Source organism: Lepisma saccharinum, chromosome 5 (genome assembly GCF_977018435.1).
Source record: "Lepisma saccharinum chromosome 5, izLepSacc3.1, whole genome shotgun sequence".
NCBI lineage: Eukaryota > Metazoa > Arthropoda > Insecta > Zygentoma > Lepismatidae > Lepisma > Lepisma saccharinum.
In genome coordinates this window covers 36,908,211-36,926,301 of record NC_139233.1, presented here as the reverse complement: position 1 = coordinate 36,926,301, position 18,091 = coordinate 36,908,211, and the positions used below count along the sequence as shown (strand labels likewise).

Here is an 18,091-nt window from a genome sequence, read left to right as displayed (position 1 = left end):
AGAAAAATTAATGTAAGCACTGAAAATGGCAATTATGTTTGTAGCAATTTTGATTATTAAACCTTGCGTTACATTAATTCTTTTCCAAACCGTCAGCTCTATCTGTCGGTACCTGTACTTTCGAAAGCAAGATCAATTCAATATGGAGAACTACTTCCAGTATTCTGGAACTTTGTTACTTATTTGTCATATATTCTATTTAGCATGAACAATATACATAGCGTATTAAATTTTCATTAGAAATAAAGTTGTTTATATATAAAAATAACTTCTTAGGAATGATTTAAAACAAGCAAACTATGGTTTTAACAATAGCAACTACCTTACATCATTACAACTTTTCTGCCCTGAGCACGTCACTGAATGAACTGTAGAGTGGAAGGTTTTTATAGTTTAATAAGGGTTCAAAGGAGAAATAACAAACTTTATTACATATTTAAAGATGGTGCTTTTCTGAAAATTACATACATAAATAGTAAAAGAAGTGCTGAAATACAGTGAATTGAGGCAGATGAACTATCAGTAACTGTGACTACTTCTACTGGTATTTCTGTCTTGGAATATGGGCTTGTGACTACTTCTGTCTTGGAATATGGGCTTGTGACTACTTCTGTCTTGGAATATGGGCTTGAAGGGTAAGTTTCCAGATAGTAGCGTCCTCTTGCACTGAAAGTAACACGAGTCATTTGTCACCAGACAGCAAAAAGTGTGATACGTAAAACGTTCAAATACACTTTATTCAAGAATGTTTATAATAAACAAAACTTTACGGGATCTATTTCATTACCTAGTTTATTTTGAAGTGCAACTTCGCAATAAAGAAAATAATGACCACTGTGATTATTGATATCAATTATATCTTGATAAGATTAAATATAACGAAATAAATATTTTTGAGATTCAATAAATACTGATGGAAGCTTAAATATGATCGAATGTACTTATTTCGAGTCTTGAAAAACTAACGATTATAAAAGTATGAAAAGGTCATATGAGTGATGTGTAATGTCCAAAATGTAAAATTTTGAAATTATTTTGTGGTTTTCAAACGCATACAGTACTCGGTTTATTTGAATACGATATGATTTCGAAATGTTATAATATATCTCGTTCCCAATATCTAAAACGGAAACTGCAAGTCAAGGTAATTTTATTTCTGTTCAATGTTATTATATTGCCCTTGCTCACAGTGGCGGCAATTAAGGGGTCGTCAGGGGCAGTTACCCCCCACTTCTTGCCACTTTTGCCCCCGCACTATGCTGAACCTTATCTACCAATGGAAAGTAAACTCCCCCCCCCCCCAGTTTTGGAACACAGTCGCCGCCACTGCATGCACATGACCATCTTATGTGGAGAATGCATTTCAGCAAAAGAAGAATTCTTGTCTGACGAAGTTACTACTTTTCTCCCAACTCTGGCAAATGCCTAACTTACGTTAGTGTGGCTTGAAGCAAAGAAGAAAAATTTTTAATTGGAAATCCCTTTAAAATTTTTTGAACATACATATTTTTGTATCTTATGTACGTGTCTCTTCCATAGAATGGTGTTGGGTATTTTGCTGTGTAACAGTCTAATGGGAGTGGTAACTGTTCGGTGGTTAAGAAATGTGGCGCCGTGGTTGCTTCTGGGAAATGTCCAGTATATGATTCATTGTTGTCAGGTGCGCCTGTTGTAATATACTCCCAGTGTTGCATTGTTGTCTCTCTGGGAGTGTTTGTCGTCAGTGGATAATCTAATTCTGGAATTTTTTTGTCCGTCGATTCTTCAGAAGCTTCAGTTCTAGTTCCATTGAACGTGTAGTAGGGCTTTTTGTCACTAGTTCTGAAGTAATATTTTCCCCTTGCACTGAAATGAAAAAAGGTTCTTCTTTAAGAAATTATATTTTTGTTAGAGAATTTCTTTTGTCATTTCACTGCAAGCAGGGAAATTATTCTCTACAAGTTTTTCAATCTTTGAAAACACAATTTTGGGGTTATAATCAGTAAAGCCGTGAAATGAACTCTACAAAAAGAACATGTAGGGCTATGAACGTAAAATTCGATGGATGTAAGCTACAAGACAAAGCTTAAGAAGAATATAAGTTACTTCTTGTGGAGAATCTCTTGCATTTTAAAATAAAAAGTAATTGATGCTTAGATTGTATATTGAATGTTATTTTTGCCTCACCTCACTGGGGTTCCGTATCCCATCACGACAGGATCCTCATTCGGACACGAATCGTTAAGAAACTTTTTCCAGCTACTGCAGCGGGTACTTGCGAAGGCTTCAGGGTGATAAACGGACTCCACGAAATACCACACTGCTCGATTGTGGCTGCAAACTCCTTGAGAAATCGGGGGAAAAACAAAACACTGAGTAACATTTAGAAAAACTAAATAAAATAGGAAAAGAAAATTTGTCAGTATCAGTGGTGGGGTTAAAGGTAGCAATAACAGCGGCATATCATGAGTTTTCCAAAGATATACACCCCAATAAACTTTGTCCACAAATTATTGGTCGATTTTGTAAGACTATATTTTCACCAACAATGAACAGAAATACTAGTATCATTTGAAAGAGGAATATTTGGAGTTTAACTAACTAACTCTCTACCCTCCTTAAACACGAAGGTTTATGGCTGCAGGAACACAAGCCTTCCATCCGTCCTTATCCTGGGCAAGATTAATCCAATCCTTTCTGTCCCTATCGATTTTCATTGGGTCCATCTCAACTTTATCACTCTATATTCGTTGTTGTTGAATTGTTGTTTTAAGTTCACTTCTTGGACAGTCTGGCTTATCGGGACTGGACCTACAGTTTGAAATAGAATCTGAACCACTATGTGCCTCTACTGGGTATAGAACTCGGGACCCCTCGAATACAAGGCGCCATCGGGGGACACCCCCCCCCCTTTAATCTTCGTCTTTGCACACACAGACCTTAAATACATTCGATGTGGTCCCAACGTGTGGCAGGGCAGATGTCCAGCCAGGACTCCCATTTTCACGAAACCTTCTCGAGCATGTTGTGTGTGACGTCTCCGATGGCGGTTTCCTCGGTCACCGGACCTCACAGTGAGCGATTCCTTCCTGTGCGGTTTCATCAAAGACAATGTTTACGTTCCTCTACTTCCACAGACACTGGCAGAATTGCAAAGGTGCATCGACATCGGGAACATCCATCGGTAACGTCACACAAGACGTTGAGAGGGTTTGGCAAGAATGGGAGTAGTGCCTGGACATCTGCCGTGTCACACGAGGCGTGGGTCACACTAGAATGCATTATAAACCTTCAGACTTCCTCTTTCACATGGTGGTAATATCATGTCTGTTCAATATTAGTGAAACTAACTGTAGTAGTCTAAAATTATCTAATAATTATAATTTGTGGACACGGTGTACATTAAAAACAGAATTTTGGTTTTAAAAATGTAAGATTTGTCTGAAATTCTTGCTAGAAGTATCTACAAACTCCAATTCATTAAAATTACCCTTACTCCTAGGAATTTCTTAAATTCCACATTGGCCTCCCAAATAACGTAGTCCCTAGTAACCGAGGTGTCCCGAATTCGATTCCCGCTGGTCCACTGTGTGTCTCCAGCGGGAATCGAATCCGGGACACCTCGGTTACTAGACGATTACCTTAAATTGTAAAGGTACAGCCCCGGCTAGCCGATCTGTGCATAATATGGTTTTACATCAATCTGTCGAGCGTACTTACTTGGGAATTGGGTTTTCTCGCAGCCTGGTTGCGGAGATTTGCCCCCGTTGGGGTAGAAGTCTGCGTGGCCAGTCTTCTTCAGCACCCCCACGAGGTCACCGGAGGAGTGGATCACCTGGACGAAGACTGCGTCCGTCGAATGTAGCCTCTCCCCCTCGGGTTTGTTGTAAAACAGGGGCCCTGCGGGGTCCAAGCCTGAAATGTATACGAGAGTGTTACTTCGGACACAGAAGAAGTTAATGAGTTGTAGAGTTTGCGATAACTTTACATGGACGAGGATTCAAACCCGGTCCATGCTCATGGATTAAGATGCAGGACAGATCAGACTGACGTCGCCAGGATGTTTCGTTCCCGATAGCGTAGTGGTAGCATTGACGCCTTGTAATAAAAAATTTCCGGTCTCCATATCCGGTGTAGGAATATAGCGATTTGGATCTCACCTTGAACTGTACGTGCAGTCCCGATTAGCCCACGTGATCATAAACTGAACCTGAAGCAAGTGGGCTTTGCTTCCGTGTTTATGACTACTAACATGTTCTTTCCTTTATCTTCTCTCTTCTCCACTCCTTTCCCTTTGTTTCTAACATTATCATTACCTGTCTTTCCATTTTTTGGTCTTTTTCAGCAATAATCTGTTTTGTTCTTCCTATATTTCAATCTCTCTTTCTCTTCTACTTATGCCTTTTCCCCTCCGTTTGTCTATCACTTTCTATTGCTCTCTCTCTCTCTCTCTCTCTCTCTCTCTGCGTTTTTCCTATTTCCCTCTTTCATCCTCTGTTTGCCTTGTCCATCCCTTTTTATTTCTCTCTCTCTTTCTTCCTCTGCTTTTCTTTCTCTTCCTATTCTATTACTTTCGTTGTGTGTTTTTCTTCCCCTTTTTCTATATTTTTCTTCTGCCTGGCCCTTGTCATCGCTAGTTTATTTTACATTGTTAAGTTTACAGTAAGAAAACAGTGACAAGGCAGACGGGGACAAGAATATTTTCAAGCCGGAATGGCTCACATTTAGTACACACCTAATTACCATACAAAACTCCATACTTGGACCAAACGCTCATTTACCAAGTAAGCTGGTCGTACCTTGCCTCTATTGCCCCGTCACTGTAATCAAACCAGACACAAGAATAACGGAAACAGGTTCGTCTGCAGCAGAACGAACATTGATGTTTCACAGATAGTAACATCGCCGGCAAGGAAAGATTTTGAAGCCGACACAAACACTACAACGTTGTTTCCTGCATCTTTACATTTACTTCCCGTATCGCGTGTAGATTGTCCCCTTCATTTTCCGCGGTCTAACAGAATTAACTTTACATTGCTAGAACACATTAGATTAATTTTACTTTAAGTAAGAGGAACAGTAACTGTACTTCAGTTTCTTTTGGGCTTAAAGTGAGTCGGAACCCGCCGGAACTCAGTTTCTGCTGTGACATTCGATGTTCATTTTATTTATTTAATGAACTAAACTAAAGTCCACCCTTTGTTACATTACTATCTTCGTTTGTTACATATAGATTGCGTTTAATAAAATAAGCTGAAAACGTGGAAAACGGAGACTTTTCTCTTATTTATACTATGTTTAAAGTTTTAAATATTGTACTTGTTTCTACGTGATTTTATTTATTTAAATTCCAGATATTTTGTTTAATGGAAGTAAAATATTTACAGTTAGAATTATCTTATTTACGAGTTATAATTATTCAGTATTTCCCGAAATTTAGAAGAAATTATATATTTTAGTTTAATATGTAAATGAGAACATAATTTTTGAAATGGCAGACGTGACAGATCTTGTGTTTATATATTTACTTTGGATGGAATACTAGTAATAATGATATCAGGTGGTTATAATTAAAGTGACAGTGTTCAGAGTGGTACAGCACGGGCTGTAATGAGAGTAGCAGTCTGAAACTTCGTAGATATGCTAATGAAGCAATGCGCTCGCGAATTATGAAAAAAAAAAAAAAATAGTTCCAATTCTCGCCACCAGGGTAAAAAATGGCGCTGTAAGCAGTCAAAACTTGGTATAGTTACAGGAAAAACACTATAAATCGCAGAAAACAATACTCTTTGTAATAAAATATCGCTACAATTTCACTATTCGAATTACATGAACATTACTAAAGGAAAAAGCAACAAGCGTCACCAACAACAACCAGGGAGCTCACACAATGGTAAGGCAATTTCACCGACTTTGACGTCAGAGTTATGGAAAATTCCACGTTTTGACTGCTTACAGCGCCGTTTTTTACCCTGGTGGCGAGAATTGGAACTATTTTTTTGGCATAATTCGCGAGCGCATTGCTTCATTAGCATATCTACGAAGTTTCAGACTGCTACTCTCATTACAGCCCGTGCTGTACCACTCTGAACACCGTCACTTTAATTATAACCACCTGGTAGTAACAACAATAAACACCATTGTTATTTTGATAATAGCAGCAGTAGTAGTTGTTGTAGTAGTAGTAATAGGATTGATTGAGTTGGCGTTTTAAGTCCACAGTCTGGCAAATCGGGACTGGTCGTACAGTTTAAAGTTAGATTCGAACCACTATGTGCCTCCACTGGGTATCGAACCCGGGGTCCTTCGATTACAAGCCGAGAACGCTACCATTGCGCCATCATCATCGCTACGCAACCATCGGGGAGGCCCTAGTAGTAATAAGAGTAGAAGTAGTAATGGTAGTAGCAGTCGTGTCAATTTATTTGTGGTTGGCATGCAAACACCACAAACCACTATTAGCACTGCTTTTAGAACGTAAATTTCAGAAAAGTGGCAGAAACGTATTCTGATAACTCACCAACAATTTTCGGGAGTTTGAATGACTTCAGGAACTTCCCAGCAAACCCCACGACGTGTGCGCCAAGGCTGAATCCAATCGCTTCAAAGGCTGACGAGTTGGCACCCTGCGACTCTAAGTACTCCATGAATTCCGCCAGCCTCTTTCCTACCTTCACAACGTTGCCAGCAGCGTTCGTGTACTGAGGCATCCGTGCCAACGTCTTCCAGTCTGTTATCACAACATTGTAGTCGTCCACGTACAGGTATGCTGGAAAATAATAGTTCAAAATAATTCAGCGATTTCTCTATACTTTCATGCAAGGGAGAGACGAGATCCGTTTCCACCTGGATCTGTTCTTGAGTCTCGAAGTAAAGATACACAAAAAAAATTTAAAATCTCATTTAAACGAAATAAAAGCTTTAATTTTTTCCACACGCGCAACATGTATACAACCTGCTCACATTAGAATACCTAATGGAAGGGTTATTACTCATCCTTGTAATGAGCCATTAAGTAATGTAATCACTTAATGACCAACAAGTTATATATTCCAAAGGATAAATTAGTTTCTTTTTCAGAATTGTAAGCATATTCAGTGAATTGTATTGAAATTGTTCTCCACGTACCTTCAGAGTTTCTATAGCGGATATGTAAGATAAATCAGGTGGATTCAACTTTTAAAAAAACATAAGCATATACAGTGTTTATTTTTTCAACTTTAGCATAATGTGGGTTTACTATTGATGACAAGGCCACCGAATGGGGGAGAGCCGTTGATCCATGAAGAATAATATTGGGTAAGTCGATGGAAGATGTCACTACGTTTCTTAAACGATCATAAACTAGAATTCTTGCAAAATAACCCAGATTTTGAATGTATGGTTTCTATCATAAATAACCCAGACTTATTATTTTAACTGCAAAGATTAATATGAATTTACTAGATAACCCAAAAACATGACAAAACAAGTTGGTATAAGATGGCTGGTGCTGGTTTTATACAAAATTAGGTACATACTTGCCGGTTGTTCAAGTACCAACTTTGTTATTTCGATTTCCTTGCGACATTTCCCTACAATACAAGGTGTCCCATAAGTCTGAAACCATAGGAGAATAACAAAACAAGTTAATGTTAGGAACTTATTATTGTACAGCACAGTTAAAGAATGTGTTCAAAGCAGGATTGGATAAAGATCATGATTTTTATTAAAATAAATCATTTTTGATATAATTTTAAAAAAAATTAAATCAGATCTTTTAAAATATAAATCGATTTTAAAAAACACGCTTAAAATTACTGGTATGGTATTTGACACCATACATATAGATACATGTATTTTGTAGAAAGGCTTTTCTAGTAAACGGCCCTGTAAAATATTTGAACAGTTTGACTAATGCAAATAAAACAATACATGTAAATATACATTTTTAGGTTTCTGATACTGTATATACGAACCTACTAATGTTTGTTGAGTGTGTTAATGAAACTACAGTAGTGAGAATACAACATTCTGGATGTACTTAATAATTGTAACTTAAATAATGTTATTCTCTTTGAAACTGAATTTCTATAATAATAGTTTGCAAAATATCAGCTGCCATGTTTATTTACAGTTTAATAATAATGACACTATGTACCATTTTACATGATTAGTATTTTATATATTTTTCTACACAAATTATTTGCTATTTTTACCTATAAAATGATTGAATTTTAAATCAAGAAAAATATAAGTGTCTTTCATGTGAGCTTCACCCCATCAGTACATATATTTTGTTTCCTTTCTTTTCCATTCTTAGTGCCTAATAAACACCATTAAATGATTATAAGATTAATGTACTTTCCACAAAAGTGATTCTGATATCTACAAAATCCTTATGTACATTATTCTATGAATTACTTATTTAAAGTGATTTGAATCAGTGATTTAAAAAAAAACAGCTGATATAAATCTTGATTTAAATCAACCTGACTCAAATCAATTCATCTTGGTTCAAAGTGTTCACCATTGTGAATCATACACAGTTGAAGACGTCAGTCAGTGCCATGGTTTACCTGTAACTGAAAAAGGGGTATTATGAAATATACCTACGGTTTCAGACTTATGGGACAGCCAGTAGAACCCGTGCAATTCGTTCGCCGATATATTCCAGCCTCAAGATGGGGACACAAGCACACAAGGCCCTGACTGTAACTCTATTCGAAGATAACCACGCAAGTTTGCAACGTTTCATTTACTCACCATCCTTAATCTTCAAGACGCTATTCGATTGGTATGACCCTCCAAATCCATGACTTAAAAACGCTGTGGGGTTACTCTTGTTAAAGTTTGATGAGGAAAGCAAAACATCGTTGCCAACCTCTAGGTGTTGATTGTTTCTTAGGTTTCCCCTATAGTTTGAGACAAACATTAAAGAGATATTAACTGTTTTGCTAGAATTGGCACTAAGAATAGTGTTAACTTATGACTTAAAGTAAGTGTGTTGAAGATATATTTTCCACGATATTTCTACACTTTACGTAATGCTAATCTGAAATTATTAAACAATAATTTTGAAGAACCCAAGGACAGTTGTGATTTACGATATTGTGACATAAATTATTCCCATTAGACCGTTTATTAGGTTACAACCAATTAACTGGGTATATGGCGTTGTGAAAATGCAATTAGTACAGTACCGTGGAGCAAATACATACAGGTCGGTCAATTTCCCTTGCGCTGGAATTGATTTGCTAGGAGTTTCATTACACAATAATTTCACTCTATTTATAACTGTGTACTCCACATATTTTCTTAAAATAACCCTTTACCTGGTATAGAGTTTGAAGGAAATGTGTGACGTCACTGGTATGTTAGTGGTAGTGTCTGCCCATGGAGTCAGGGTTGTCTCTTCCTCTTGCGTGACTGGGTCTGCGCAATGCGACCTGCCTGAAAAAAGTGAGTTTTGTCACAAATAGGTCACAATCCAAAGGTTTTAATGGAGACGCAATTCAAATGATAGCATTCGCAATTGTCTTGTTCTTTTCATTCTGACGTAATTGGAGGTATCTATTTTTTATTTCAAAATGTATAATAACGGCTGTTAACATGGTTACTAATTTGTGCCTTGTCTTTTTGGCCCTCACGCACTATATTTCTGAGCAGAGGCGTAGTAATGAGTGGGCGTAGTGGACAACTTCCCGGGCCCCGCACCACATAGGGCTTATTGTTTTTAAAAAAATCATTTAAAACATCATAAAAAATAGATGGAAAGGACTATTCTTGGCAATAAAACTAAAACATTCTGTTTTATCGGGCTTTAAATTCTAGTTAAACGTTTCGATTTTAATCAATACGTCAAATATTTAGTATTTTGAATAAACCAGGCGATAACTGCCTGCTTTTAGGATATTCCGGAAGCAAAAGAATCTCTTAGAAATATTGATAAGTGTAATATAATTCTTTGTTTCTCATAACTTGGCGATTCTAGGACATAGAGAAATATTATCAACAGGAGGAACAACAGATGATTCAAGAATTTTCATAGATTTGGTGAAATTGCTTTCGAAATATGATCAAGTGCTACAAGAACATTTCAGACGTATAAACCAAAATCAGTTAATATTATTATCTAAGTTCTGAAATTGAAAATTAACAGAACTGATACAATTAATGATCAACAAAGTCAAAATAGCTATATTTAAAGAAAGTCAAAGTAGATAAGTCTAGAGATTTACCAAGTTCACACTTAGTTTCATTATTTCGTACTGTCTTTAAGGTCATAACTTCTTTTACATTCTGGAATATCCGTGACAAAAATATTGAGCCCTCGGTTTACGCGCTTGTAAAATTGTACTCCGTGGGAGGAAAAAAGTCAAATATACCTCATTGGAAAGCTTCAAGTATCTACTTTTTTTTTAATAAGAGTTATCTGAAAATTAATCTTAACTTTGTTTTCTTACTCTAATAAAAATCACTAAAATGTGTAGTTTTTTCTTCACATTTTCACGAACGGGGAACTTAACATCATACAGTTCATAATCGACTGTACATATAATTTTGAGATTTTGTGTACTTGAAGTTCGATTATTTTTTCACCTCTATAGGAAAAATCAAATGCATAATTTTACTAGATACTTAAAAAATTGGCATTTTAGGGAAACGTGCAAACTCGAAATGCATAATTACAAATTCAATGGAATTGCAAAAAACTCTTGATATAACGCATTTGATCAAATTCCAGAAGTTTGGCGTGTGTACCTCAAATATGGTTCCAGATATTAATTATTCTTTCGGACTCCTAATATAGTAAACGGGTGCATGACGTAGGCCGGGTGCGGTCAATCTCAGACTCCGCGGGCTGCAGGCGACTTCCACAGCGTTGCCATTTCGCTGCACTTCGCTGTATTGTCGCAGCATCAAATAATGAATGAAATATTTCTCATATTGCAAATCGAGTACTGCTGTACTGCAGGTTTTTTTTAGGGGGTTATTTCTTTTAGCTGTTAACTTCATATGAACGTCTACTCCTTCGATACTAGGTGGAGATACATAGTGGTTCGGATTCCATTTTAAATTGTAAGTCCAGACCCGATTAACCTACCTGTGCATAAAGTGAACTTAAAGAGAGAGATAACAACTCCACTCAGCTTTATATGAACGTCATTTTCCCAGTATTATTTTATGTCGCACATTTAAACAGATATATTGAGTGCAACGATGTTCGATGAGAGATCCAGTCTCTTCTGCATACAATAATAACGCACCTGCTGTGTACAGCGATTTCATAAGAAAGGGAAACGAGCGAGGTCGTACTAATGATAGCAACGCATAAAAATTATACGTATTTAAAAAATTGCGCATTTGAAGCCTTCACGCCAACTAACATTTTAAAATTCTAGCAAAATCGCATGTAAATTGTGTTTATCTCGCAAAATCATCGTGTCGAGTAGTGGTGGTGGTTTCAGCATTTAACGTGTTGTTATACATTCTACCTGAAATATTGCTTCTATATTTTGGTCTGTGTCACAGCTGCAACTCTTGTATGTTATGTCTCATTAAAAATAATATTAAGATAATAGTCGTCATATGTACACATTCTTTGCGAGCAAATGTTTGTGTGACGTATTTTTTGTATGGGTGAGTCGGTAAGTATCGGCTGAATTTTCTTCGCAGATACCATCCGATACCAATGATCTTGAGTGGCTCTAGAAGAGCGACCAAGAGAAACAGCTCATTTGTCAAGATTTGTCCTTCTCAAAGGTTCGTTCATCCTTCCTTGTGACTTGGGGGACGAACACAGGAAGTTCCTTGTAGATTTCCGAGAAGTGCTGTACACTCCTGGAAAGCAGATGGCAAGATCAAAGGCAGGACTAAAGCGCTGCACCGAAATGTGACATTAAAGGCATATAACTTCCTGGTGGTCAACGCTATGTGGAAATAATATAAAACGTTCATTACCAATTCTTGCTCGCAAACTCGTGGGATAAGAACTTGGACGTTTTCAAAACCAGCATTATTATCATGCTGGACTGATTCCGGAGTTCTTGAAAGATATGAATGCCACTGTGAGGATGGGTGGTTGTGGGTTCCTACCCTTCTGTATAAGTCTATTGGGTGACTGCTGGTCAATATCGACACTGCATCGACTTGTTTTTATTGCAAATGATAGAGAATAATGGACAGCAGGGCATAAACAGAGCCAGCCAACTGAGCATTATTATATACTCCCTCTGTCCCATAATTATTGTCCGGTACACTTTTGATTGTGGTCACAAAATACTTGTCCGATATTCAAACTGTGACACTTGTGTATACAGAAGAAGACAATGAAACACGGGAATGAGTCATACAACGTTATTACTCAAGGATCAGTACAAATTGGCCGATCAAGTATCCAAAAGATAATAAATAAAAAGTTACCATTTTGGCATATCGGACTATAATTATGGGACAGAGGGAGTATCTGTTTTTGCATATATTTTTATGCCGTTCTCCTCCCTTCTCTAAGTTAACCCAAACGACATGAATGTTGTTTACATTAAATTAAAGCAGGGACACTCATAATAATCCGCCGATTGTTCGATATAATTGCAACACTTTAAAAATACTTGCAACATTTAAAAAAACTTCTTCTTCTTCTTCGTTTTGCATCCTCTGGGTCGAGAAAGAAGTTCACATAAAATGTCGCAAGACATTTTAAAGTACAGTGGGATCCATGAGTATTACCGTGCAAATTGTCCATGACTATTTTTATGAATTTTTCTCTTACATCCTATGTATTTTTAAGCGATGGATTTTTATGTATGTTGGTGCAGAAGTTCTCAACAGCTTGTTTCGAGTTTTCTTTTAATTCTTGAAGCTCTTATTGAGTCAAATAAAGTGCAAGAACATGGTGATGGACAATTTGCACGATAATGCTCATGGATCCCACTGTACTATAATGCTCCATGAGAATAATTTCCAGTTATTTAATGTCATTAATACAATATGATGTGATGAGTTGCTATGACTCAGTAACTAGCCTTTGTTATTTTGAACTTGAATTATGTAAGTTTCGGTTTAGGCATCGGTATTGGTTGGAATCGGCCTTCAGTCAAGGTATCGGTATCAGCAAATGGTGGTATCGGCTCAGTCCTAAGTTTTTCAAGTGCAAAAGTTTGCTTTGAATTTTGTCACCTCTTTATTTTTACGTGTAAAAATATATGGACGAAATCAAAGAGAAACTGGAAAGCATGGGTTATCCAGTTGAGGTAGTACGTCACCTCAATGGTTAATTATAATTTAATGAAATTAAAGAATGTCCTACAGTTTTTTTTAACTGTATTACTTTATAAAATATATAAATGTAACCAGGGGCGTATCCCGAAAGAAAATTTGGGGATCCAGCTAGGGGTGCCTATCCCCCAAGGTTAATGGCGCATGCCGCCCCTCCCCCTCTATAATAGTACGAGGAGAGTTATCTCGTTGTCTTTTTTGTTTTGGTGGTTTATTATTCTTGGAATCGCAGTTTCAGAATAGAATGTCTGTTGACACTTTTCAGAAGCAGTTTGAAATATTTGGCTGTACTCTTCATCTGAAATCTTTCGAAGTTTCTTAAGCAGTTCTGAGACGTCTCTTGGGTAAGAAGAGCAGAAGCTAAATTGTGATGATTGCTCTAAATACTTTGACAACTGTACAGTAAAACTGAAAACCTTTTCACAGATAAAGAGCACAATTAAGAAAGTCCTCTTTTCAGCTGCAGCTACAAGATCACTTGCTTGGAATGGTTCACTCGGACAGCTCCACTTAACTGACAAGGTTGAAGAAATTCAACAAAAATGTAAAGCGAAGCATGTTTTTCTAGAAATCGAGTTTCACACACTGACAATAGTTTGTTTTTACTGTCTGGTACATAATGCAATATAGCTATTTGTTTTTAGTATTTCACCTCTGCATGTAATATTTCTAAAAAAGAACACACAAACTTCACTTACTGTACCAAAACAGTTTCTCACTGAAGTCAAATTTTCAGCTGATATACCACTACCCAGTGTGAAACTAAAAAAAAAAAAAAACAAATTAGTGGATGTTATTTTCAGAATCCACAAACCGTGCACACACTTAAGAATTTTCTATACCTGCTACATCCAGTGCCTCATCGGAAAGTATGCTGAATCCACCATAGTCTTTCAAAAAAAAAAAAAAAAAAAAAAGGAATTTGGAGGGGGTCCGGACCCCCTTGACCTACCCCCTGGATACGCCCTTGAATGTAACCGTAACTTAGTTATTTTAAAGAGCCTTCAAGGGATGCCATCTATTAGTGTTCATTACATCAACATTACATTACGCCTAACTCGGAACAAAAATTATAACACATACATTTTGTAGCTGTTATAATAATAATAATAATAATAACAACAAAAACTTTACCCACGAAATGTAACTGACGGACTCCTGTCCTTCCATTTTTCCCTGGTAATTATTTTAAGAGGCTTGCATGGACTTTAAAGAATACGTAAATACGTATAAACTATTTTTGAAATCTGCACAATTATATTTAGATTTATCGTGGGCTGTTTCCTAGATGGCAGCAGTAGCTCTTTTGAACCATAAACCAATTTTCCATTAGAAATACCTAAACAAAAGTGAATGCAATCGATATTAATATTAAAATCTAAACAGAATACTCATACAACAGTTTCTCTTACATTATGCTTTCATATGTTTCACACGGTCATTTTTACTTACAAATAACTCACTTACATCTAATCGTGATTCGTGAAGATATATTGCATACAAGAATGAATTGAAACAATTGAAACAATACTTTCTAGTTAATGTTTACCGTACGTTCAGTAATAACAACAACAACAACAACAACAACAAAAAGACAAACAATATTTACCATAAAAACCAATGAAAACGACGAACAGAATCTTCATGTTAAGCAAGAAATTTTTCACAACCGCATCACATTTGCCTACACACACCAGATCCTGTACTGTTGTATGACACACTGGCGTGCTGTTCATTCAAAGACTAATCGCCCTTGTTGACGAATGGCCTTGCATTCTTTGCTTCCATTGTGTACCATGTGGTCTACTTTTCCACAAACGAAATTGCACGCGATTGAGTGGGTCGTGTTGGATACCTCATACTTCCTTTGTAAACCGTAATTATGGCTCATTCAGGTGGATGGAAGGGTGTACTGAAGAGAGGGGCTTGTGGCGCTGCACCCCCCCTTAAATGATTGGGGGAACAATTTAGTTAATACGGTTAATAAAAGAGGAACAGCATTTTCAGAATATTATCCAGTATGCTATTATCCACTATAAACTCCTCCGGTCATGAGTGTTCTGTGTGAGTGTCCCTTCATCAAGTTCATAATTTCATCGCACTTCCTCCTAGTTACGATTAGCCAAGAGAGGCAGAAAAGTAACCAAATTAAACAAAAGACTATCACCCGACATGCCACGTGATATCGTTTTAAGGACACTAGTCCTCTTGACAAGGGTGGAATAGATTTCAGTTGACCTCGAGCGAGTGTAGCAGTAACACAAAATGTTTAAATACTTAACATGCTGTTTTCAGCTTCGAACAACACACGTAACTAATAATCAGACAGATTACCCACTCGATATGTCTGAATAAATTGCATTGAAAATAAATTTTGAATTAAGGGAAGTTCACTTTAATCGTTTGAAGTCTCGTACCTGATGAGACCTTTGGTAAGTTTAAGGAAAGGATGCATGGAGGTAGAAAATAATGTAAAAATATCCACATGCTATGAATGCTATCCATTATTTTTTTGTGATGTGTATAATATACATGATTCATAACATATTTCCTCGAAATAGAATAGGAGACGCCCCCGAAGAATATCGGCCTAAATATCCGACTTCTTTGCAAATGGCGATTGCTCATTAGTCTCCAGGAAGAAGTTCCCTTGTTTTCTGAAAATAAAAGAATTCACACTAGTTCGTTTAATTATTGTATAACTACAGACTATTTATAAAGTATTCACATTATCTCATCTCATAACACCAAAAGTTATATTAACATATCTGTGTGTGTGTTTTTTTATGTATATATTGATACATTCACTGCACCTTCACTTCCTATATTGATACAGTTTGAACACATTCCACGCAGGAGGTCATTGCGATATATCGAACGGGTAGCAAGTTGCTCCAAATAACACTTGGTAGTGGTTGGCAATACTGTTCGTGTACATTTCGTGTAGGGCACTGGAACGAGCTAAATTATTTAATTACTTTATCAATGCTGGTGGTTCTTCAGATTACTGACAGCGATCCAGCGGTGAACCTTCCTGATTCAGGTTCTGTTCAATGTCGCCCTCCGTCGCCCTGGGCAGCCCACAGTCTTCTGATTCTGTTGCGGCTCCCTCGTCTCGCATTCGGACTTCGAGACTCTGCCGTTGCAATGGACGTCCGAGCAGAGCGGTCGGGCTCCGGACCTTTATGACTGGGTCCCTACGGAACTCGCGGCGGCGAAGATGATGAGCGTCGGTCCCGTAAAGCGAGGGACAGGAGACGGCTAACCGGACCAATCCAGAGAAGCAAGGCTGGCGACGTGCGATGATGGCGGTGCGTTGCGGTTACCCAAGGTCTCCTTCGACGCTCGTAGATGCGTAGAGCCTCCCGTGGTTCTCGGATTCTCCTCGGCTACTTTTCAGGCGACTGGTCCCTTCTCGAAAACCATTTAGGTTTTCATTCGCCTTTGGCGGCGTGACGTTTTGTTCATTTATCGTTCCGGGTCGGCGGCTGTTTACTTGTTTATTTCAGCCGTGAGACCCCGCAGTGAATTAGGAATGTTGTGCGTTTCCTACGTCACTGCTGATATTGTAGTGGAATGTTTTTTGTTCCGACTGACCGAGTTCCGATGGCTTGGAAATTATGATTTTTCATGTCTCGCTTGTTCCTTCCACAATATATATATATATCGGGAACTTGTCTTCTAGTCTAGGCTAGAATACAGAAGAAAATGTAAATAAAATTGTTGATTGCAATAAGAAAATGATGATGATTTTGCGTGTGATCATGCGTGTGATGATGCGTGAAGAATTGACAAACTGAGTTCTTAAAAGTTTGCAATTTGACTGCCGTTCGCATGGCAACGTGGCTTCCTTGAAGACGCCGGAACGAGCAAAATGGATGTGTGTAACCACTTCTACACGGATTTACTAGGACGTAGTCTTCTACCTTCCCCCATAGTCAAGGACTGTGTCATAGTGAAATAGTCCAGATCTTGAATTAGCATACGCCACTGATATACATAATTATATGTGTATGTGTGTATATATATTAAAAAAAACTAACTAACTTACTCATTAGCCTTCTTAAACCCGAAGGTTCATGGCTGCAGCAACATAGGCCTTCCATCTGTCCCTATCTTGAGCAACATCTATATACTCTTTTCCATCCCTACCGATTTCCCTTAGGTCCATCTCAACGTTGTCCCTCCATCTTCGTCTTGGCCTTCTTACAGGTCACTTACCATCAGGTTTCCCAACAAGATTCCTGTAAACTCCTCTTTCCTCTCCCATTCGTGCCACATGGCCTGCCCACCTAAGTCTTCTTGATTTAATTATTCTAATAAATATCTGGACATGAATACAAATTATGTAACCTTCTCCACTCACCTGTCTCCTCATCCCTTTTAGGTCCAAATATTTTCCTAAGGATCTTATTTTCAAATACTCTCAATTTATGTTCCTCTTTCAATGTAAGGGACCAAGTTTCACACCCATATAATACTACAGGCAAAATTACTGTTTTGTATATTTTAACTTTTAGTTTCTTAGATATTAAACGAGAAGACAAAAGTTTATGAAGAGAGAAGTAACATGTATTTCCTGAATTAAGCCTACTTTTTATTTCCTCCTTAATATGATTTTCATTTGTTAATATTGCTCCTAAGAATTTGAATTTGGAAACTGGTTCAAACGAGTTGTTATCAATAATTAGATTTTGATTATTACCTAACACTTGGTTTCGGCCTGTAAGCATATATTTAGTTTTCGCTTTGTTAACTTCTGAACCTATCTCTTTAGCAGTTTTGAAAAATATTTTAGCATTATTCTTAATTGTATTTATATCATCCCCTAATAAGTATACATCATCTGCAT

At 37.3% G+C, this 18,091-nt stretch overlaps 1 protein-coding gene across 1 annotated transcript in view; it reads right to left on the bottom strand.

The window, feature by feature from the left end:
* Nucleotides 1-611: 611 nt before the first annotated feature.
* The window catches only part of LOC145987986 (uncharacterized), a 33,457-nt gene continuing 15,977 nt past the window's right edge, over nt 612-18,091 (bottom strand). The window contains exons 7-13 of the mRNA XM_083122826.1: nt 14,849-14,967; nt 9,294-9,411; nt 8,725-8,873; nt 6,500-6,748; nt 3,700-3,894; nt 2,167-2,323; nt 612-1,845 (exon numbers count right to left, since the gene is read on the bottom strand). Of these exons, the coding sequence (XP_082978952.1) occupies nt 1,431-1,845; nt 2,167-2,323; nt 3,700-3,894; nt 6,500-6,748; nt 8,725-8,873; nt 9,294-9,411; nt 14,849-14,967 (1,402 nt within the window). The 3' untranslated portion in view covers nt 612-1,430. The remainder of the gene's footprint in view (nt 1,846-2,166; nt 2,324-3,699; nt 3,895-6,499; nt 6,749-8,724; nt 8,874-9,293; nt 9,412-14,848; nt 14,968-18,091) is intronic.